General features: G+C 37.7%; 3 protein-coding genes and 1 pseudogene across 4 annotated transcripts; all 4 read right to left on the reverse strand.

Moving 5' to 3' along the window:
• Positions 1–1,055: 1,055 nt before the first annotated feature.
• On the reverse strand, positions 1,056–1,902 carry LOC114762922 (S-type anion channel SLAH1-like). Its single transcript, XM_028952525.1, has 2 exons — positions 1,372–1,902; positions 1,056–1,283 (listed from the first exon to the last, which is right to left on the reverse strand). The coding sequence occupies exons 1-2, from the start codon at positions 1,900–1,902 to the stop codon at positions 1,056–1,058; spliced, it is 759 nt and encodes a 252-aa protein (XP_028808358.1).
• Positions 1,903–4,781: 2,879 nt separating this feature from the next.
• LOC114762925 (B-cell receptor-associated protein 31-like) lies at positions 4,782–6,913 on the reverse strand. The gene is made up of 2 exons (XM_028952528.1): positions 6,560–6,913; positions 4,782–5,445 (listed from the first exon to the last, which is right to left on the reverse strand). The coding sequence occupies exons 1-2, from the start codon at positions 6,840–6,842 to the stop codon at positions 5,063–5,065; spliced, it is 666 nt and encodes a 221-aa protein (XP_028808361.1). The 5' UTR covers positions 6,843–6,913; the 3' UTR covers positions 4,782–5,062.
• A 729-nt stretch (positions 6,914–7,642) lies between these two features.
• Positions 7,643–14,744, reverse strand: LOC114762924 (DNA repair protein RAD16-like). 2 transcript variants are annotated; one of them, XM_028952526.1, is made up of 16 exons: positions 14,361–14,744; positions 13,681–13,773; positions 12,382–13,466; positions 12,059–12,181; positions 11,901–11,974; positions 11,428–11,488; positions 11,168–11,314; positions 10,996–11,081; positions 10,692–10,761; positions 9,730–9,855; positions 9,376–9,624; positions 8,901–9,005; positions 8,674–8,826; positions 8,440–8,528; positions 8,243–8,323; positions 7,643–8,173 (listed from the first exon to the last, which is right to left on the reverse strand). In XM_028952526.1, exons 1-16 carry the CDS (start codon positions 14,404–14,406, stop codon positions 8,101–8,103), a joined length of 2,661 nt encoding a protein of 886 aa, XP_028808359.1. In that variant the 5' UTR covers positions 14,407–14,744; the 3' UTR covers positions 7,643–8,100. The 2 variants fall into 2 exon arrangements, with proteins under 2 accessions (XP_028808359.1, XP_028808360.1); XM_028952527.1 differs by having other exon boundaries at positions 9,394–9,624; positions 14,361–14,742.
• Positions 14,745–16,238: 1,494 nt separating this feature from the next.
• LOC114762916 (L-ascorbate oxidase homolog) lies at positions 16,239–19,223 on the reverse strand (annotated as a pseudogene).
• Between the last annotated feature and the right edge of the window lie 3,388 nt (positions 19,224–22,611).

The following is a 22,611-nucleotide window of genomic DNA, read 5'->3' on the forward strand; positions in this document are numbered from 1 at the left end:
TTGAACCAAACACATCATAAAAACATGGTTTTTATTTTAGGATCTACTTGTTCCATACTGTATAGATAACTTGTTTTACTTATTTATTACTCATTGGGTCCTTAGATTAAGGTTATTAGTTAAATTAGTTAATATGATATTTTTTTTTAATACCCTAAGTATTTTTCTTAATTTCCTCCCTCCCTCTCCTACTTAATTATTGTTGAAAAATAATAATAAGGCTAATTTGAAAAAAAATTGGTAAACATATAAAATAGATTTTACATATAGGACCAACATTAATTCTCTAATTAGGTTCTATATTAAGTACTACAAGAGTATTATCATATGCATGTAAATAATTAGTTGTGATGTTTCGAGATTTTTTATGCTGTATACAATAAAAATATAAATAACACCTTACTGCGATAAGATTCCTTTATACACTTGCCACAAGATTCCTCTACCCAATTTTGGTGGCTGGCTTGTTAGGGAAATGTAAGGCTAAACTGGGGGGAAACTAAACTAGGGAAAAATGGTGGCTTTCAATTCTCTTATTTTCCGTCCACGCTTTTGTCTATTCTTCGCACTCTTCCTTCTCGTGGCTTTGCGACTCATTCCTACTTTCTGCAGATCTTTCTTCTTCCACAAGCCCTATATACAACTGAGTCTTAATTTTAACTGCGATGCGTTAAAAATTCAGAGATTACGTCAAGTTATATAATTAATAATTGAGGGAGGGTAAATCTGAGGAAAGAATTTACTTTTCCATTTTATTTAATAAATCTCAAATTTTGTATTGGCACACGAGGATTTAGAAATATAAACTTACTCGTATGTCAATAACAGTAAAATAAATAATATTTTTAGTTTTACTTGTGTGTGATAACAATTACTGCTCGAAGAAGAAACCAAAAAAGGATCATACAGCGCTGGTCAAAAAATGGAAAAAGATCATAGAGATAATTCAATGAGAGAACCCCAATTTTCTGGGGGGAGATTATAACGTGAGAATTTTTCATATGTACACAAAATTACAAGAACAGAAAAATCTTGGATCATGCTGTTGCACAGTGCTACGAGAAGCGTAAGTTGGTATGAAGAACAGTGACGACCATTAAGAACAGAGACACCACGACGGAGATGGAAGACAGAAGCAACATGAGCGCATGCGGCATGGCTCCTTTAACCTCCTCGGCGTACTGAGCCGAAGCCAATGCCAGAGCCGTCAGAGGAAACGAATAAGCCCACCATGCCACGTCGAACTTCCTCATCGCCTTCCTGAATATCACCGGCCTCGTTATCTGTTCATATTTTCCAACGAATTTATTCAGTAGCAGAAACCCCAATGATGAAACTGTAAACACGTGATGATGAGAAAGAAAGAATTACCAGCGACATGAAGAGGAAGAGGGAGAGGAAAAATAGCATCTTGGAGGCAGAATCGAAGTGGCCGATAATGGAGCCCCAAGCCAAGCTAGCCACACTCGGAGCCGCAAAGAACAAGAACAGCACCGGCCTCAGCGTCGCCGGAACACCTCCATTGTGTTCTCCAGGCAACCTCTGATACAACGTCACGAACAGTACCACGTAATGTGCCATCCCAACCCCAAACATCCCCATCGCGCTCTCCCTCCAGCCCACACGGGCCGCCGCCTGCGCCCCCACCATGTTCCCTATCACCGTCAACTGGCTCGTCGGATTCCCCACAATCGCTAGATGCCTCTTCCCCTTGGTCAAATACTGGCCGTAAATCTTCAAATCCAGCGCCAACACCGGCATCACCAGCACACTCCATAGTACTTGATGACAAATTGCGGTTCGGGGAAGAAACGGCGATGATTCAAGCAACATAAGGCAGCAAATCCAAGGGACAAAAAGGTAGTTTACTCCGACGCTGTTCAGGAATTCGTCCCTCACCATGTCGAAGTGAAAGAAGCACCTGAGAAGGTAGAGAAGAGAGAGGGCCGTGAGTGTGAGTAGTGAGAGGGACCAAAGGAGAATGAAGGCCGTGGAGGGCATTACTGAGAATATATGTCTGAGAGTATGAGCGTCTTGGATTTGTTCTTTCAGGATTTTCCATAACAAGGCTTGGCTTGAGAGAGACAGGCTGATTCTGAAGTATCCTGCATGAAAATTCGAAAGAATAGAGGTTAAGGAAGATTGGATTTTGCTGATTATTGGAACGTCGATGGAGACTGCCATATGAGGTCGTGAATCTTTCTGGGACTCCGCCTTTTTTTTTGTTTTGTTTTGCTACGATCATTCTGGTGTGGTTCTCCCGAAATTTATAAGCAGAAGCCAGAGACCGGGTAGCGCAAGTTGCAGAGAATTTTTCGTCCTGTTTCGGGCGGAGGGTGGGAGACAGCAGCCAAATAATAAAATAACGATTTAAAAATGGAATTTTAGGGTGCTGACTCGGCTGCTCCTTTTGGACTTTGTTTCACACACGATTCACGAACTGTACTGTTCTCTGTCGTCAGTTTACTTTACAGCTATACCTGATCTTCCTCGGACCCTTTTTGGATAAACTTCTAGAGCTTCTTGCTTTTTATCGTTTTCTGAAAGATCCGAATGAAAATTACCGATGGAAACTCATGTCTTGTCTTGTGCGCATTAGGTGTTTGATACTACGTCCTTATTTTCTTTTGTTTCCTCACGAAGCAGCTATATAGAAGGAATTTGGTTCATAGTAGATTAAAATATCGACGCTCATACCTTTGTAGACTTGAAGATTTTCTCCAACACCGAAACGCGCGTGAACAATCGAGTGGCGTGCATTAATTTCTATATTAAATGAAGTTTCTTGGCTGCATTCGAGTACATGAAGACTATAGATTGGAAAATTCTCTCAATGTTTGTGATTTTTCCAAGAAGCATCACTTATTGGGTACGTCACGTTGATTTGTGCCCCCACACAAACATCCACTTCCATGCACATCGCTTTCGCCCGCAGAAGTTGGTGAAGCATTGCATACAAATGACTCTTCAAATGAATTCACGATTTGAAATCAGGCTTGTCTGTATTGGTCACTGCGCCAAATCAGAGTCTGAAATGTAGGAAATGGATCAAGCTGTACGCACGAATGCACTCACCTTTAATGCTCTACCTAAAAAGTTGAAGCACACAGGGAAGGTTAGTACGGTTCATAGAAATGTGTTTCTTTCATGCTTTATAAAGGTATATGTTTGAATCATGATTCTGTCAAGACCCTGTTACCATAAGCATCTCTTTAAATGCTTATTGAGCCTTAAAGCTTATTTGACCCTTGCAAATTAAGAACTAACTTATCTAAACTTTTATCCTACTTTAATATTGAAGCATTCTGAGGGGAGAAGCTATCACTTCTCAGAGCAGAAGTAGTGGTGAGTGGATAACTTGCAAGTCAAAATTTTCTGCGTCATCCGGTGGGTTCAAGGACCCATTTGTCGCCGCATGCCACTACACATTTGTACAGAACTATTCAGGTTCTCCATACGATACATGAATAATGTTCTTTTCAGAAGAAATTCATAGTCTGCAAAAACGTAACCGAGATTGGCGCAGGTTCTTTTTCTAAAAAATCAGCAGGCAAGTTTATGGTCCCAGTCCGATTTCAAATGGCAAAGGCGAAATTGCCTACTTAGTTGAGCAGAGTCGTATTAGAATTAACCTGTTGGATTCTTGACCCTGCTTATGTCAATTAAGTACAATTAGTGAAGATATTAATGGCCAACAAAAAAGATCTCGGCATTAGCTGCAGAAATGGAATCCATCGGCCAGAAAAGGCACGTCGTAGAATGTTGAGCCAATAAAGGATTGCTTATGTTGGTATTTTTGATCTGTTCACCGTGCCTTTTTTTTTTTTTAAACCACGTTTTCCTTTTAGAATTAAATAACAAATACTTAAAAATTACATATAACTCTTTATTTTTTAAGCAACATGCTTATTTTATTCCTAAAGTACTATGCCCTTTCAGTTATTGTGTCATGATGATCACCAAGATTAAGTTGATGATGGTTGTAGGTACAATGAAATCAGACGAGAAGGGGAAAACCATATTGCAGAGACGTGAACCCAAATAGATAGCAATGAAAAGGACAGGTATGTCGATGGTTATCGCTAAACATGATGGTGCCATATTAGCAGGTCAACAATGGACGGTTTGCCATGCCTGCATTTAATGGCACTGAGTGAGAGGGGGATGATGGTTACAGCGAAACAATTTACAATTCCCTAACTATTATGAAGGATTTGATTCTTTTGGTTTATAAAGCCGCTATATTGCATCAGTAATTCATTGTTGTATAAGAGTAACCCCATCAAAATTCAGTAGCAAAAATGCAGAGAGCAGTTCAGAAAATCAGGAGCCTGATAGGATAGCCAGGTCAAAGGGAAGAAGGAAAAATATTTAAATATGTAAATAAATACAGAGCTAACAGTCAAAGATGGCTTCGCCTGCTAATGCAAGCTAGCCTTCATTTGCAACTTATGCTGCTTTTGAATTCGCACAAAAACTCTCTCCATTTTACTTAGAAAGTAATGCTTCATTAGATTGTGAAACTTGTGGTGGATAAACCACTCCGTGAAACGTACTTGAACTTCAGTAGGAGCATGACGAGCTAGGACACAGTTTTCCTCTCTTCTTTTTAGGTCAAATATCAAGTTAATTATAAAGATATGTTCTAACCTGTCACAGATTTTGATAAATAAATATGTATGCCTGTATGTATATATGTCGTCTAATTCAAAAATATTCCATCACATACCCAAGAGGCAGAAGCAAGGGGCACCGAAAGGTTAGGGTTCCATTCTGGTACCAAGTTACAAAAGGGCGCGCATTCATTTAGCAAACATCTAAACATCACAAGAAATGGATTAAGAGTTGGCCATATTACATGTACATTAATAAATGTACATTAATAAGTATATCAACTGCTTTTAACTACAGCCAGTTTAATAAAGATACAAAAGCATCCCTCCGTTCTTCATTTATCATTTATATCTCTCTACGACCTCATGCTCTATGTTTCAAACCCATGACGTTTGGCAACATAACAGAAGCAGCAAAACTGAAACTGCATTCTTAGGAGTTTGAACCCTCACATGCTCTTTTTGTTCTCCAGATGAGTAGAACTCTGGTCAATCGCCTCCAACTGACTCCTAAGACTCTGATTGTCTGCCAAGAGCCGATCATATTCCATGAGGAACCCTTCAGATTGCTTTTTCAGAGCCTCCACTTCAGCTTCCAAAGTCTTAGCCTTGCTTCCTTCAACCTCACATTCAGATTCCAGATTCTTTATTTTGTTCTTCAGTGTTGCAATTTCCGCCGTCAATGCTTTATGCTCTTCAGAACTGCTGTTTTTACCATCCTCAAAACTTCGATTCTGTTTCTTAACAGCCTCCATGGTCTTCCTGAGTAATCGAAGCTCTCTTATGTAATGATGCAACCTATCTATCATCAAAGAAAGGAAAAGCACAAATCCTGCATACATAACGTGTAAAAACTCAATTTCAACAAATAATATATATCAAAGAATGTAGCAAAAATTCATCCCAAAAAAAAAAAAAATTATATAGAACCAAGAATTCCATCTGGTCGAAGGTAACCAGTTGGAGTATACCACAAACTACATTGTAAAAGAATTTAAAAAAAAAAAAAAACAGTTGTAAAGCACATAACATGGTCTACACAATCCAGAAGTTTCAGTGCATAACCATAAAAAATCCATTTTATTGTTAGATTTGTCATAAGAATCAAGAAGGATTAGCCAAAAGGTCTATAATGTTTCTCAGTTCTCACTCAAAGAATCCATAAATTTTGAGGGGAAAATCAAATATAATAGGCATGCTGAAGAAAATTTCAGTCGTGGCAACTCCAAATTCCAAACACCCACACCCTAAGAAAAAATCTCATACACCTGAAATATGCAGTCTAACACAAATGCAGTGGAATGAGACCCCAAAACGAAGTGAAGCTCTCGTATAAAATTGATCATACAATTTCAGAACAGGGTAGAAACCAAACATTCCGAACATCCATGTATGATATACTGAACGGGAAACTCCAACTTAGACCATAACAGATTGCAATATACAAATGGGGAACGCCCAGAATCCCATCCTTCGACTCACGTTTGCTCCAGATAAGCTGAGGCATAGCGCTTTCTTTGTGAATAATATCAATGTATTGTATATAAGCTAGCAGAGTCCTCAAAGCTAATAGTCCCATATGCCTTAACTAAGATTAATAAGTTTTCCAGGCTCCTCTTCCCCTTTATTGGAAGGGTAATATTTTAACATGAGGGTGTAATTCAGCACAATCCGCAGACACTGGATCCACAAATCTTAACTGGATTGTTATATATTTCCACTTTCCAGTAATCATAAACATCAGATTCCATTCATTCAGATTTCTTATCAAACAAGTAAAGGATCGAATTAAGCGAAAGGCAGTGCGATAGTCCAGGCTAGGTTTTGATCCCCGCAAGTCCGCAATCGAGAACCAAGAAACTTCAAACAAGAAAAAAAAATCAACAATTTCACAGAAAATCAACATTCGGAGGAAACAAAAATGAGATGTGACGATAGGAAATTACCCATTAGAGATGCTTCAAGCATGTGCTGGGACATCAGAACCTCATCAGTGGGATTGACAAGTCCAGCCTCAAGGACTCGTCGCTGGATCGTGACCATACTATAAAGGCTGGAAGCAAGGACGATGAGCAATGTAGCACCGACAGTGGAGACGACGACGGGGCCCCGACCTCGCTTGACCCGATCCAAGGTAATAATCATAAGCTTCCTGAGCGGGGTCTTGAAAAGAAGTGTAAGAATTAGAATCATTTGACCAAAAATCACAGTGTAGAGTAGCTGAATCATCTTGCTATGCTGCCTAAAATTGCTCTTCAGTGGAAGAAGAAGAGGACAATGGGGGAAGAAATGAGGAGTTTTTTTTTGGGGCATTAAGGAGGAGAAATAGTTTATTTAAAACGCAGTGGCGGCGGCAGCGAAGAGCGCGTGCGAGTGCGCGTATGAAAGTTTTGTGGGGGGCCGTGTGTCTGTGCCCCAATGAAAAGGAAACACGTAGACACGTGGTCAGTGATCGCCGAGAGGTTGCCGGTTAGTCGCTCGCCTCTTTAAAAGTCATTCAAATATGAAAATGAAAGTGGCGCACCCGCATCTAGCCATCTACCCTTCTTCGGAAGAGAAGACTTATAGTTATAGATTTAATATAACTTTATCTAATTCGATTAAAACAAGTAAATTTCATAAAGTGTTAATAATATTAATAAACAGGGTTTGTTATAGGATAAATAATAATAGTATATAAAAATATATACATATATTAATTTAATTAGAAGGGAGAAGTTATTTATTTTTTAATTGTTTTGCGTGGATTTTTAGATTTTCTTTGTCAAAATGAGCTTCCACTAATAAAATCCACAATAAAGTCGAGGTCAATGCCAGCTAAAATCAAATATTTTTATTAAGATTGTCTTAAATATGAGATTATAAATTCAAATGATCAAGTGCATGATTTATACCAAAAGAAAATTCACCATAAAAACGTACAAGGCAATGGATTGATAAAATAAAAGAAGAGGAGCTCGATTTAACTGACTTTGCACATTTCATTATTGCTATGACAAATAATTTTTTGAGAGAAGTCTGCTCATTTCCAACGAAATAGAACTCCCCAACAATTTGAGAGAGAAAAAAAAAGTTATTTCCAACATCAGAACATGAGCAAGTAGTACAGCTTCTAAAGAATCCTTACACTGCACTGCCACATATTGAGGAAGTTGAAAGTTGATAAGCTTATGCCTCAAACTTCACTCTCAAAAGAGGAAAACATTTATCCAGGATAGGTTTGAAAGGAATGGGCATGACTCCAAATGTGGATGAGGAGACCCACAATACAAGTGCTGAAGATACTCGGAAGTTTCGCTAAAGCTACGCATGATCATGTTGCTGAGTCGGAAATTAGACTCTAGGACTTGCGAAAAAACAAAAGCACGAACACACAGATTTTGGGTGATTGTCCAAGTCCTCGGGCCACCACACTCTCACCCCACTATAGTGGCCCCACTTCAATCCAGCGTCAAGAAAACTGTTCAAAAGCGGGAATCTGCACTGATCAGGTAACAAATAGAAATCTCATGTCTTCCTCCGTGAGTTTGCCCAGAGCCTCAGCAGAGCCGCCTACAGTCCTATCGAGGAAAGGGAGAAAAATAAGTATATATTGACAATTTGACATGACACCTGTCAAGCCAACTTACCCTTCAAATATTAGCTCCTTCTTCTCTTGCAGCTTCAAAATCCTCTCCTCAATAGTGTTTTCGATCACAAACCTGACAATTCTGACCAAGTAAACAAAACCAAGTCAGAACTCCATCAGGAACACCTCTGCTTCCATTAATTTTTCCATTGCCTCATGCCTACTCTAAGCTTAAGAGTACGAGAGCGCAAGAAGCACCTGATTGGTTTATATTGCCCTATCCGGTGAATTCTATCTTGAGCTTGATGCTCCACGGCTGGGTTCCACCAAGGGTCCATAATGAAAACCTATGCCAAGTATATAGATCCATATGTGAAAAGATAGAAGAGATAGATTAGGCAACAATTATATACAAATTTGATGAATTTCACAGTTGAATAAGCAAACTGATGAATTCTACATGAAACACAACGAATAAAGAAGATTATTCACATGTGATGCTACGGTCAAATTGAGGGCAACACCACCGGCTTTCATGCTCATGAGAAAAATTTTGCATTCTGGATCATCAGTAAATCTCTTAATGGCTGCATCCCGAGCAGCTAATGACATGCTTCCATTCAATTGAACACAAGAAACACCAGACTGCAATTCAGACATCATATGATTATTGCAATGAATCTTGCATTAATAATATAGAAAAGCACATGTAAAATTACCTTGAGCAGGGAATAGTTTATGAGATCCAAGAATGAAGTGAATTGGCTAAAAACAATCCCTTTTGCGGAGCCATCCCTTTCTACCATAAATCGAATTTCTTCTCTCTACAGCCATTTCAGCTTTGTAAGGCACAGGGGTATAGGGATTGTAAAAGGCATGCATCGGACAGAGAATATAGGTTATCTTTTCCAATGTGCAGTTGAACCATAAAACATGCTTGTGTAACCGATGTTATTATTTACTGCCTATAAATGTCATGCTTTATAAAACAAAAACAAAAAGAAACATAAAAACATGCTTAGCTAAACTACTCATACTTTCTAGACAATAGAAAGCCCAAAACAATTAAAAAATATATCATGTAACTCATGCTTCATAAAACAACAAACAAAAAGAAACATAAAAACATGCTTAGCTAAACTACTCATACTTTCTAGACAATAGAAAGCCCAAAACAATAAATATATCATGTAACTCACTTATGTCACATACCAATGCCTCTATTTTAGTACTTGTTTGAAAGTTCTCAAGCCGAATTCTATTTAAAATGCTTGAGGATCTGAACCCCTTTATTATTGTTTTTCTAGACTGATCCCCTACATCCTTGTTTGAAGTTAAATCAACAGTAAGTAATTTGGAGCATGAAGGGCATGACACTCGCCCCAAGGAAGCAGAGAAGTCTATCAAGCATCCCTTACAAAAGATGTGTTCACATGAGGTAACCTGAAAACAACAGGAAAAATGTAGTTGAAGGATACAATAGTACACCAATTTTGCTGTAAAGAACCAACGGACAGAAGATAAAAAGTAAGGGGACTATGAACTAACGACAGGATCTTCTGCAGGCTCATGACAAATGCCACATATTTGTTCAACATCGTCAACGCTAACGTCAGCCCCAGCTTTTAATGATGCAGCTTGAGAATATACCACAAGGTACGGATGGTCAACAGCCTGTAATCCAAGAAAGAGATATTTGAGATCAATTAACAGCAGAATGCTCTACTATCAAGCTACTGAGGAACAGCAGAAAATCACATCTCACAGACTTCAATTCCTATCGTCAACCCAAGACCAAAATGAGTTCAAAGTTTCCTTCGTAACTTGTAGAACTTCTTTGTCGGCAGAGAGAAAAATCTTACATGAAGGAGCAAGAACAAGAACAGAAATGAAAATCTGCTCATTACTCGACAAGTACTAAAAGAACCTACCTCCCAGTTCTCACAAGAATAATCCAGACTAAAATGAAGAGTATGGAAACCCTATTCATGTAAATCAAAAAAATAAATGAAGTCATGCCAATAGAACACCCTACTATTCTTAAAAAAACTATTAATCATTGTTAAGGAAATAAAAAATCAGATATTTCAAAGAGATAAAAAAAACTAAATTATTAAAAATTGAAAATGATTTATACCAGTCTAAGACTCTTAGTTCTAGACAGTCTACCCAGGAAGTCATATCTTCAGTAACATGTCACTCACTTTGCACTAAAATTTTAGAGCAAAATAAAGTTCCATATTATCATTAGAGTAAAAGAAATTTACAAAATCAAATAACAAGACAATATAGGGATATGATCAAAATGTGGGAAATTCAAGGTCAAGGACATCCAATGGTTCCATACAAATACACAGGCCTCAAATAATAATGTCTATCATCCTTCATTTAACAAATTTAAAATCGGGGGAAGGGACCAGAGAGAGACAGAGAGAGAGAGTTTTGAAGGGGCTGCATCATAAGGTGTAAATGTCAAAGTTCTTTCCTCTTCCATTGAAATAAACACACACCTGCCGGAGTCTGGTGAGGAGGTCAAATATATGAGCATAGTTATTTGTCAAAGTATTCGATTCCACATATCTGTGATGGAGAATCAAATTGATTACTTAGATAGGAAGCAGAAAGACAACGAATAAAAGAGTCAACAAAAATATACGGCTCTTCTCTTCCTCCAGATTAAAAATAAATTTCATGCATATATTGGTGATTAACATCTTGTGAAAAATAAAAGTTAAATTTTAGTTATTACAACAAAAGAATCTGCTTCACTTTATCTTCATTGTATTTCTATAGTAAGCAGAATATGTGACATACGTATTAAACTGCGCCTGGCTCTCATTATATAATGATTCATAATAGTCTTGCTCTTTTATATCCAGGCTATCCTTTCTCAGTGAAACCTGCAAGGAATTGACGGAAGAGATCACTACATACCTTTTCTATATTCAAAATCGCAAACTTTGCCACATTGCAAATAATAACTTACGATTCTAGGTGGAAGTGCGAGATCAACAGCTCGGCCTAATTTAGTGCGCCTTAATATTACATTTTTTAAAACCTTGTGTTTAAGCAATATCATTGCTCTCCTACCGGGATCATCGGTTCCATATAATTGAATTGGCGTGGCTACAAACTTATCAATATTCAATAACAGAATATGTCAGTACTAATTTGTATCAAACAGCAAGGATTTGTTTTTCTTGACTGGAACAAATGCAAAAAAGGCAAATAAACTACAAAACTTACTTTATTCCACCAACAGAAATGTCTGACAGAACTGTGCTGGCAGTTTGAACATTCCTTAGAACTGCATAAAAGCATCATGATCACAACTCAGAAGCATAAAGTTAACATGTTAACAATATAGTTGCAAGATATATAAAAGCACAAGGGCGCTTAGAGGGATGCTCGCCTTTGCATACTCAACAAAACAGAGCACAATAGAGCATTTCAAAGAAGTAAAGAGATGAAAAATAATTCTAAGAAAACCTTTATAAAGAAAAGAGAAGCGCTTTTTTTTTTTTTTTTGGCCAAGGTAAAAGCAGCTTGCTTTAAGCTATTGAATTATACATAAATGACAAAACATGGAAACCGTCATTTAACAGATAAAATAATAAAAGAATAGAAAAAGAAGCTGACAATTCAGTTCCTCAAAGGGTAAACAAGCAAAACCAAAATGAACAATAAATCATGTTCCCAGTAGTTAAGTTCACACATACCTATGATCAAGAATCCTGCAATCACAGTCCTTGCACAGGTAATAGGAATAAGGAACTATTTGCAGGAAACGTATCTGTATTAACAGCATAGCAAGTAAATCATCTTTAAAACATAAACTTTCCAGATTATGGCAAAATACATAAGACGGTAAACTGACCAGAGAATACAGCTCTCCTACACGATTCTGAAGGGGAGTTCCACTTAACGCCCATCTATAGGAAGACTCTAGAGCAAGAATTGCTTTTGCAGTGTTACATTGTCTAGATTTTATATAGTGCGCCTATTTTATAAATTTAAAAGTATAAAGGTCAATTTCTTGTCAAGATACAAGCAAAAGACTTGGCACAGTCAAATAAGAAAGAAACCATGCTCCAACTACTTTAGACAAATGGGTGAACAGGACAATTCAAATGTGTAAACAGATGATTTTATTTCATGAAACAGAACCATTTCAATGCCATAATAATGATAAAAACTGACCTCATCCAAAATGATCCGCTGCCACTTTACAGAATGTAAAAGTGACGACCCCTTGCATCTGGTATCTGAATTCCCTGATCCCATGTTCCTCTGAATTTTCTTCTTTATATTGACTTCTTTTTTCTCTTTCTTGAATTGCTTCGATTGCTTTTCTGTTCTTTCAGCATCAGGCCCGCAATAATATCTCTGGTGAACAGATAACTTCGTCTGGCTAAAAGATTTGCCACAATATTGACACTTCTCTTTAGGAGGCATCATATGCTTCCTATACTCTGATTCAACAGTAGAGTATGTAGTTATTACAAAATCATACCCTGAGAACTCTTCCCTACACTTCCCTCTCTTGGCCCCATGATAAATTAGCACCTTGGTGCTTCCTTTTAGAGTAAACCTATCAATCTCACTAACCCACTGAGTGACAGCAACCACAGGACAAATTACAAGCGTTCCTTTGATCCAAGGCAATGCTGTAGATGAACCTGGCAAAGAGGATGTTTCATCTGGTTCACAAACCATTTGCCGGATTTCACGTTGGGCAAGGACAAGAGCAATTGCTTGAATAGTCTTTCCCATCCCCATTTCATCTGCAAGAATACCCCCCTTAATTTCGGAATTCTCCTGTTTCAAAGCCCATGCTAGCCATTCCTTTTGGTATCTTAGTAACGGCATGGTAAGGTCAGAGGAAGCCTCAGCAGTTTCATTCATTAGTTCATTCTGATGACCCAACTCAACATCTTCTGAAAAATTCTCATCAATCCATCTCTCATGCTGCTCTTCCCAAACATTCCACAACAACACTTGTTTTGTTTTTTTTCTTGGTCTTTTGGTTTTTTTCTTCTTTCTCAGGCTAGCCAAATCATGTTCAGTTGATTGCTGCTGAACTCCTGAGGAGCCATCATCGTCCCCATGCTCCAACACTCCTATGTCCTGACTGGACTCTCCAATTTTAGAGCTGAGTTTTCTCCTTTTCTTTCCTCTTCTCTTTCCAGGCCGAGATGAGTCAGAGCTGTCGCCTAACCCATCAGAAGAGCAAAAGCTTGAAGTAGGTTCTTCATTTAAGTCAGGAAAGGAGTTCAAAGCTGCTTCATCTACATGAAATCATTTCTCATCAACAGGCATGTCATGAGGACGAAATAGACTACAACATTAGCATTATAAAGATTTCTATACTAAACCAGGGAGGAAAAGAAAGAGATTTTATTTGAAGGTTTAGATTGAAGTGGTTAAAACTTCAAAATAGAATCACGCTGTCAACAGCCACCCACGATTCCGAAAGAAATAATCAGTAGGTTATAAGACCATCTGAAGAGACTTCAATTGCATTATTGCCACAATCGCTAGCAGTTTTAGCTTCTCCAGAGGCATCATCGGGTGGTTGTTCATTTCTTGTTGCTACATTATACAAAACCATCAAAATAAGCAAGGAGGAAAAGACAGTGAATTCAGTAAACCCACGCTAAGGACCCAATCTTCAGCATTCTATTTTAACTAAGGATCACCCCGCACTGGCCCAGACTGCTGGGACTTCTAGCACATGGGTGAGGAGCAAGAACACAAAAACTTCAAGATCCTACCTCTTTCTAAACCCCACCAGGAAACCTTCAAGCCGCTATCCAAACTGGCTTAACAATATGGGAATTTCCAAACAGTAATGGCGAAGAAAAGACGGGCACGGGACATAAACCAGTTGACCGCAACAAAGTTTGCCAACAAGGCAATAATAACTCCCTGTTCTCCTGTCGTCTATTTAAAAATCTTATCCCGCAAAGTAATCACTCTCATGCAGAGAAAAGTAGCGCAAAGACATCGGAAGTGAACCACAAGAGGGAAAAGTCAAAAAAAAAAAAAAAGCAAGAAACTAAAACCCAATCCTCTGATGCCTATCATGTTATCATAAAACAAAAACAATCAAAAACCACACCAGAGGCATGAAAGTACGAAAAAAGAAGTTGATACAATCGCAGCGATGGAATGTTTACCATCGATATCAGGAGTAGGAAGTCGCCTCCGAGAACGTAGCTCCATCGATGCAGCTAACGGAAATTTACTAGGGTTTGTGACAATGAAGAGGTTAGATTAGAATAGCGGTTCCGGAAACAGGAATGGCAGTGTGAGTGATGGTGACTCCTGGTACGAAACGGCGGGAAGAGGCCCTTACTTTATGCTCAGCGGACGAAGGCGCCTAAAACGCAGTCCAATATCAGGTTGTGATTCTCTGCGGTGGCGACCACAACCGAGATACCACGTGGAGTATTCTACACCACTGGAGACTTACAAAGGATCGCGTGAGTGCGTTATGTCAGCGCTTTGATCTCTATAGATCAAGCATTCGACCAAAAAGACATAAATATAGCAACCGAGAAGCAAGCGCATCGTGATCCGTCCGTACGAGGCTCCTACCGAAAATGCATCCTGCAGAGAGAAACGTTAAAAATACAATTGCTTCCCCCGCAAGATTCATGCACACGTTTCGATCTGGTGGGCTTATGTTCTGCACTTGTGCACAATCTCCATCGTGGGATTGATCTAACAAAGGAGATGCTCACTTAACAAGACGGCCTTTCATACTATACTGTCCCTGCCAATCGATTGGACGAAGCTGAACCAAAGCTGAGGTGAATCTTCACGGATGGTCCAGATCGCTCCTCACAAAAATAGGACAGCCGACCGTCACCCGAGGGAGAATCATTGGGGAAAGTTGATTTAATTTTATAAACATATTTTATATAAGTTAAAATAAAACTAATTTAATATATATTTTTTATTTATTCGTAAATAGTAAATTATAATTCCAAAATATTAATTCAAACCAGCCTTTAATTATTTTCTCTCCACTTTTGCTTCTCATGAGCACTTAAAATAATGGGGAGAAAAATGAGGGGAGTAACTTCTCTTGTTGCGAGTTTTCTTATGAATTTTCAAATTTGTCTCTCACGTTTTAACGATTGATGAAATGTCTTGAGTTGTATTTTTCACCATTAAAACGCTTGTGCCTTGTATCTAAAATCACAAGTAGATACAATTATTAATATAAAACCTAATTAAATAATTTTTAAAAAATTAAAAAACTACTTAATTTTAATATATATTATACACGATTTTTTAAAATACTTATATGTATCATTAAATTATATATTAGTTTTTAAATCAGATAAATTAATTCTTAAAAAAAAGATAAATATAATATTTTAAAATAATTTATTTCACTCTTTTAATCTCTTCAAATTAGATAACTGAGTTTTATCAGTAATATTGTTTTACCATATTATTTATACAATTTATGTTAAATTATGAATTCAAAAAAAATCAATTTCAAATTGAAAATACAAAACACATCAATAGTTGTATATAAAACACAAAAAACAGAATGTGAAGAAGCGAAAAAGATTATTAATAAGATAAATTTATAAGAGTTTTTTTTTCCCCCTCCAAAATCTCTTCATCATTAGAAGGAAAAGGTTAGGGAACAAATAGGTGGAATACGCGTGTTATTTTTCCCCATTCCCCTCGCTCCAGGTTTCTCTGTCCCGGTACTTTTCCCATTTATGACCAGGATAAGCGCGTTTGGGATGCCCTAAGGCACTATTGAGACATAAATTAACGCAACTAATACAGAATTTTCATTTTTTAAATAAGGGTGGGAGTTCGATTCTCAACTTTATATCAACTTATTGCTGTAGCTCTAACAGGCAAAATTATATAACATGAACAATAATATTTTGGCACTTAACTCGAAGCCTACACGTCAGATACAAAATTATATAATTGATATACCATAACTTTTTATGTGCGGACAATAATAAACATGAAGAACCCTGAAAGAGGCGGTAGAAAATTAGGAAAAATAACATGATTCATTGATTCGTGAACATTACTTCATATCACTACTTATATTATATCGTAAATGAGGCTCAAATGATCAATCGTCTATTCCATATCTTGGGACAAACAAAATCTCTATGGAGTAAAAATGAATACCGCGAAAGGAATGAAGGAGGAAAGTGGCTCGAGTTGAGCCTTGAATACAACTGCTACTGATGCTGGGCGTATATGAATGAACTGGTTCTTACTTCTTATCGTATAGAGAGCTCAAATGCTATGGCCTATAGCCCGACCACATAGGAGAGCATTGCTTGGGATAGGGTATTCATCTCTCCATGAATTTGCAGCCGAATACACACGAAGATAGAATTGCTGCCCCAAGTATTGACGAGCCCAGTTCTCTGATCTCACATTCCACATCCCCACGTTGTCCAGAGGCATGTATATTGCAGTCCATGACTTGGGATACACCTGCTCCATCATAATCACATATACCAACAAGCAAAATTCTACGTTTTCAGGTGGGATTCCAAGATGAATGAAAAAGGTTTATGATAATTTATGAGTTTCTGTACCTGAACAGTACAGCGAGAAATCGTGTCTCTTAAATTGTAACTCGACCTACTGGCAGCTGACCATTGTCCTCCATCCATCCTGCGAAATTCCAACTCACGAGTGTTGTCATAAGGAACTCCAATGATCCCAAAAACAAAAAACAAAAAAATCCATTAACAGGTTTAAGGGAAGGTGAACTCACCCTACGATGAAGAAGTTGTGGCCATCAATGTGCCAAGATTGCAGGGTGTCTTCAGGATTCTCAAAGACAATCTCAGCAAAGCCACGGAAGTCGGCAGCCATAACAGAAGTTTGAAGGTAACCACCGGAGCCAGTGGGGTTGTCTGGGATGCTTCCAAGGGAGAAAACTCCTGAGATCTTGAAGTAATCAGCAAGCTTGAGGGGTGTATCAGCAGGAATAAAGGACACACTATTCACGGCATATCTCTGCTTCCCGTTGATGATTGGTGCGGAATTTTGAAGCCTAATTGTACGTGTTGTGTTGATCATACCATAATGGTATGATCCTTGAGGGTTAGGCCTTGGTCCGCTTGCTGTCAGATTACGCCTGGTTTCATATATAGCATGCATGAAGTTTTTAAAAGGATTGATCAAGAAATTTAGTTTTTACTGCTGAGTCAAGAAAGAAATAGGGTAATGTACCTGAGTGATCGAGCTTGTTCTAAAGACCAATCAATCTGGGTGGTTGGGCCGCCAGGGGGAGGGCCAGAAACAGAGGAAGCTGAGTTGCTGTAATGGAGAATGGAGGTCGTAGAAAGCACCTGGGAGGTGAATCTTGTGGAGACAACAATGTAGTAGTCTTGTGGCGGTTGATCAGCAATGACCAATACAGAGTAAGTCTGGCCAAGATGAATGTCAAGAGAACTATAAGTGTTTTGGAGAGTGTGGGTTCCTTCCACCTCAACCAGCAGCATTTTATGCCCTTGGATTCTGAAGTTGATGGATGTTGTCAGGCCCACATTTGATATCCTGAATCTGTAAGTCTTACCTGACAAACCACCAAACACATAACAGTCAATGTCTAAGTAATTATAGCTTCATTGGCATATGAACACAGGCAGGCAAAAAAATTAGAAGAATAGAGAAGAAATTCTTTTTCCGTACCTTGATCAACTGTGAATGTGTAACCATTAGAGCCGCGGCCATTGATGACGAGCCCGTCAGGGAATGGAAGATCACTTCCACCGTCTAAAATGGCCTTCAAATCCTACAAAAATAAACATCAAATTATCAATTTTAAGATTGGATTCCTTCAACAGTAAAGACTATTCTACAGTTACAACCTAAAAGATAAGAACAGTGACACGGCCACGCGAAAGCTTTCAAATGTTCACAATTCATATGATTTTTTGAAGCGCCGGGTCTTAGAGTTGGTGTCAGCGATGAAAAAGCGAGCTACTTACAGTGTGATTTCTCTTGTACCAGTCTCCTGCCAAGATGGTGAAATCCCCGCTGGGGGAGGGAAAGGCACAGGAATGACAGAGCGGCTAGCAATTTTGAAGCCACCATAGCCTCCTGCAGCCTTGTGGAATGCAAGAGAAGGGAAGTAGAAGTAGCTACCAATCTGATCTTTCACTTGAAGAACGAAAGTAAAGTTCTTCCCTGGTGGGATTGGACAATTGGTCCCATAAACTCCATCCTGCCATGAGTTCCTCCTCTGCTGCACTCCATTCCTACGACCAATAACACCGTCTTCATATCAGACTTACACTAACTATGCTTTGGCTGTTCGAGCAATTATGGCTGCCAGATCTACAGAAATAACTAAACTAACACGTGTTTTTCCCATGAAAGGGACATCATTTGCCATTGAACTTTGGAAAATTCCATCACCTATTTGTCCTTGTGAAGAGTATGGAGGGAAAAGAACACAGTACAGCAGAGTAAAAGACTATAAAGGAAGAAAAAAGTAACAGAGGAGACAAGGACTAACCAGGAGATGAGAAAAGGTTCGTCCAAGCTGTTGTAAACATTGACAATCAAGTTATCGTTGGTCACTGATTCGATCTGGGGACCTGGGAATTGGCCGTTAATCAGTATCCCCTGCCATTTCACACACCCGGGAGTCAACAAACACGATGATGAATAGTGCCAGAGAAAAATATCAAAAGAACCAGAAAAAGGAAGAAAAATTGCACCTGTTGTTTAACTCCAAGAGGATAAATGTCTCCATAAGTGACATTCCAAGAGTAGAACTTGTAAGGGTCATCTCCAATTGCGCAGGTAACCAGCAAAACTAACAGAAAGAGACAAGCCAGTCTCTTAGACCGTCCCATTCTCCTCTTTCCTCTGTTTCTTCTTCCCTTTCTAAGCCAAATGCTACTATGGGGAAATGTTCAGAAAAGAAGCCAAGATCAAATCTTTCTTTTTCTTTTTTTTAATAAACCCTCATGCTTCTTTCCGCAAAGAGGATAAATGGTTCCTCAATTTTGCTTCTCCTCTTGTTCGCCTGCTTTTTTAGCCTTGGAGCGTTGTCCACCCCAGACGAGATAATAATGTCGGCGGAGGAGAGAGAAGAAGCAGAGGTTTCTTAAACAGTGTGGTAATGAAGCACCCTGCGTCTTTGTTTCCGAATAGGGATCTCTGAGCTGTACCGCTTCAGGGTCTTGAGAAAAGCGTCGTCACTCGCCACCACTTACTCCTTCAAAGTGTTCAAACCGCGTCCTTTCTGTCACAGCAAAGTTGTATTTATCTTTTGAGAAAAATCTGTAGTGTAATTTAATCTTGTACGCGAAATCGTCGAGCAAGAAAACAGCAAGTAAATGCTGGGTCCTCACTTTGTGTGCAAGGTGGGCGCTGATTCGGAAAAATTAATATAAAATCAGCAAAGCAGTTCATGATTAAGCAGGATCATATTCGTCCTATACTCTAAATCAATTAATCATTGGTAGCTTCTAGTCAAAGTGAAGAACTAACTTTTTTTGTTCAATCCCTCCGTTTTTTAATATCAGGAACAGGCACGTCTTCAATGGATAAAGAGGGCCTGAGTCGAATCCGGCCCTCAATCTATTGAAGGAGATTGGGAGGAAAAAGAAATAAACAAAGAAAATTTAACAACTTGCGTTTGTGCGCGCTCTTCTATAGAGCCTATCCTATGTTTGTGTGTGAGAGAGAGAATGCTTTGTTTTTGTAACGACGAATAATATTGTCATAACATTCATGCCTGCGACTGTGGAGCAATGAACAGAGTACTGAGTGTCTGCTTGGGCAGTTTTGAGAAAAATGGATTTAGATTTTAGTCTCTGAGTTGGTAAATGATTAATGTTTCTCTGTTGTTTTATTTTTCCACTTAAAAACAGGCAGCTCTGTTAAATTAAAACAGAGATAAAATCCCACGGGGTTAGGTCGACTGGTTGGGGTCGTCCTAATTTAACCACGGATCTCGAGTTCGAGACGTGGGAACGCAGCACTCCAAAAGGTCAGGGGGCGCCGTCCGTATGGATCCTTGCAAGCCCCCGAATCCGGATTAGTTTGGGGACGTTGTCACGGCTGAAAGACGCCTATTTTCCCTGGAATACCGGATGGAGTAATCCAAAAAAAAAAAAAACAGGGATAACCAAAGTCAAAGTCTTGTGGGCATTAATGGCGAGTACCAGAACTCTGAACCTCCTTGACCGAAGCAGATTCTTTTTTGAAAAAATAATTTATCTCTCTTCGGTGAAGAAGTAATTTAGCAGTCCTCAGTATTTACGACTCTTTTCAATTTGGGTTTTTTATAGTTTCAAATACTACCTCCAATCTTATAATAAGGGTTTATTTATTTTTATTTTGATCCTAATTCTAATTTAAGATTTTAATTTACTTTTTCTTATATTTATGTATTTTTTAAAATAATTTGTGTAATAATAATAGTTCTAGACAATATACTTTATTAGCAAAAATATTTTAGGAAATATAATACTTATTTGTCAATTCATTTTTTCTTATATTTATGTAATTTTTTAAATAATTTGTGTAATAATAATAGTTCTAACCATATACTTGAGTAGTAAGAATATTTTAAGAAGATAATACTCGTTTATTACAAATAACTAACTTAACTAATTTCTTTAATCTACTCAAATTAATCAATTAACTTTATATAAAGAAACGGAGATAATAATATAGGTCAATCCCTATCCTTTTCTCTGTTAGTTTTGTTTGTATTTTTCATCGTCAATGTCTGCAGCTAGATGGATGCCGCTGAGGATAAAAGGCAAGATAATGCAAAATTTCCATAAACTTTATGACATGGAAATTATTTTTTGAACCTTGGAAACTTTATAATAAACCTCTCTGCAGAACATTTATATTTATACAGTACAGATAACTCCGGTGCTGTTAACTTTGTTCATTACTTATTTGTAAATTTCTTGAAGTTTAAGAGCCTTCTCTGCATTAACATACGTCCAAACGGTTTTGAAGCGTTCATATCAAAGCAAGCAATCTGGTAAGCCTCAGTTTGACGTTCGTTCAATGTTTATGGCTTCACATCTGTCAATTTGGATGGCCGAATCGAAACGGAATTGGGTGGATGAGGAAAATTGATTTTAACTTCTTCTCTTGAGGCTCTATTGGTTGTTTTGTCTCGTTTAAATCATTTTTGTGACCTGGCATCAGCTTCCTCGCGTTAGGCTATTAAGATGGAACAGTCTGATTTAGAACCTACCTTTAGTGGATTATAGCAGCGGTGTTCTTATGCTGCACTGGTTTGGTTTCTGTTTAATTGCTAGTGGTGCTCTTGAGACGCATTTTAAAGTTGGGATCATCGTGTGGTGTGAAATTCCTTGTCTTTCTTATTACTCCGAAGAAAGAGGGCACTGAGATTTAGGCCGAGATTGCTGCATTCGGGGAAGATACTGAAATATTTTTGGGATCACTTGTTTAGTTTCTGACACTTATAATGATAGGGTCCTGTGGTATTATCTCCCATCTTTAACGTATGGGCTAAGTACTGATTTACAAATATTAATGAAATGAAATTAGATTAGCTGTTTATATGAAAAAAATGTGTAGATTTTTCTGAAATATTTCCTATGACCATTTGTATTGGAGATTATTCTTATTGACAAAAACTCCATTTACATATAGAAATGCATGATCAATAGGAATCGTTTGAAAAAAAAAAATTATAAATTTAGAAACAATATTAGAAGTATTAAATTTAGGGTAAAAGAAAGCCCTTTAAATAATTTTTTTATTTAGGAGTGGACAAAAATATTATGAATCGAGAGTATAATTATCACCGAGGCACCATAATTCTATGGTGCCTTCTATGCCCTCGTGTCTCTTAAATTGTAACTCGACCTATATACTACATCTAGTCCTAAATATAAGAGTTGGTTGACTAATTTGAAAAGATTAAGAAAATAAATTAAGTTAGTTTATTCGTTATAAATATGTGTTATTTTTTCTAAAATATTCTTACTAATCACGTGTATTGGCTAGAACTACCATTATTAAAAGGACTACCTTGAAAAAAATAATAAATATGAGGGACAAAGTGGATTAGGTTTTTTATTTAAGACCAAAATAAAAGTCAAACGAGATCTTATATTAAGAACAAAAAGTAACAGTAGATATCCGTCAAGTCCATGCACAAAACAAAAGTCCAAAAGGCGCTTTTAATACAGGAATATCCTCTGGCATGTATTTGTATATCTTAAATGTATTCAACACCCTGATATTATTTATATTGTACGTAGCACCATAAATCATAATAAAATTAAGATATTGTATGTAACTAAAAAATAATATCAGGCTATTTGATATATTAAGAAATAGTATTAGAATGTTGAATGCATCACACACAAAATCAGAATGTTAGATAACTTAAAAAATAAAATCATGTTT

Source organism: Neltuma alba, unplaced genomic scaffold (genome assembly GCF_004799145.2).
Source record: "Neltuma alba isolate B1F8T4 unplaced genomic scaffold, ASM479914v2 tig00011246_pilon, whole genome shotgun sequence".
In the NCBI taxonomy this organism is placed as follows: domain Eukaryota; kingdom Viridiplantae; phylum Streptophyta; class Magnoliopsida; order Fabales; family Fabaceae; genus Neltuma; species Neltuma alba.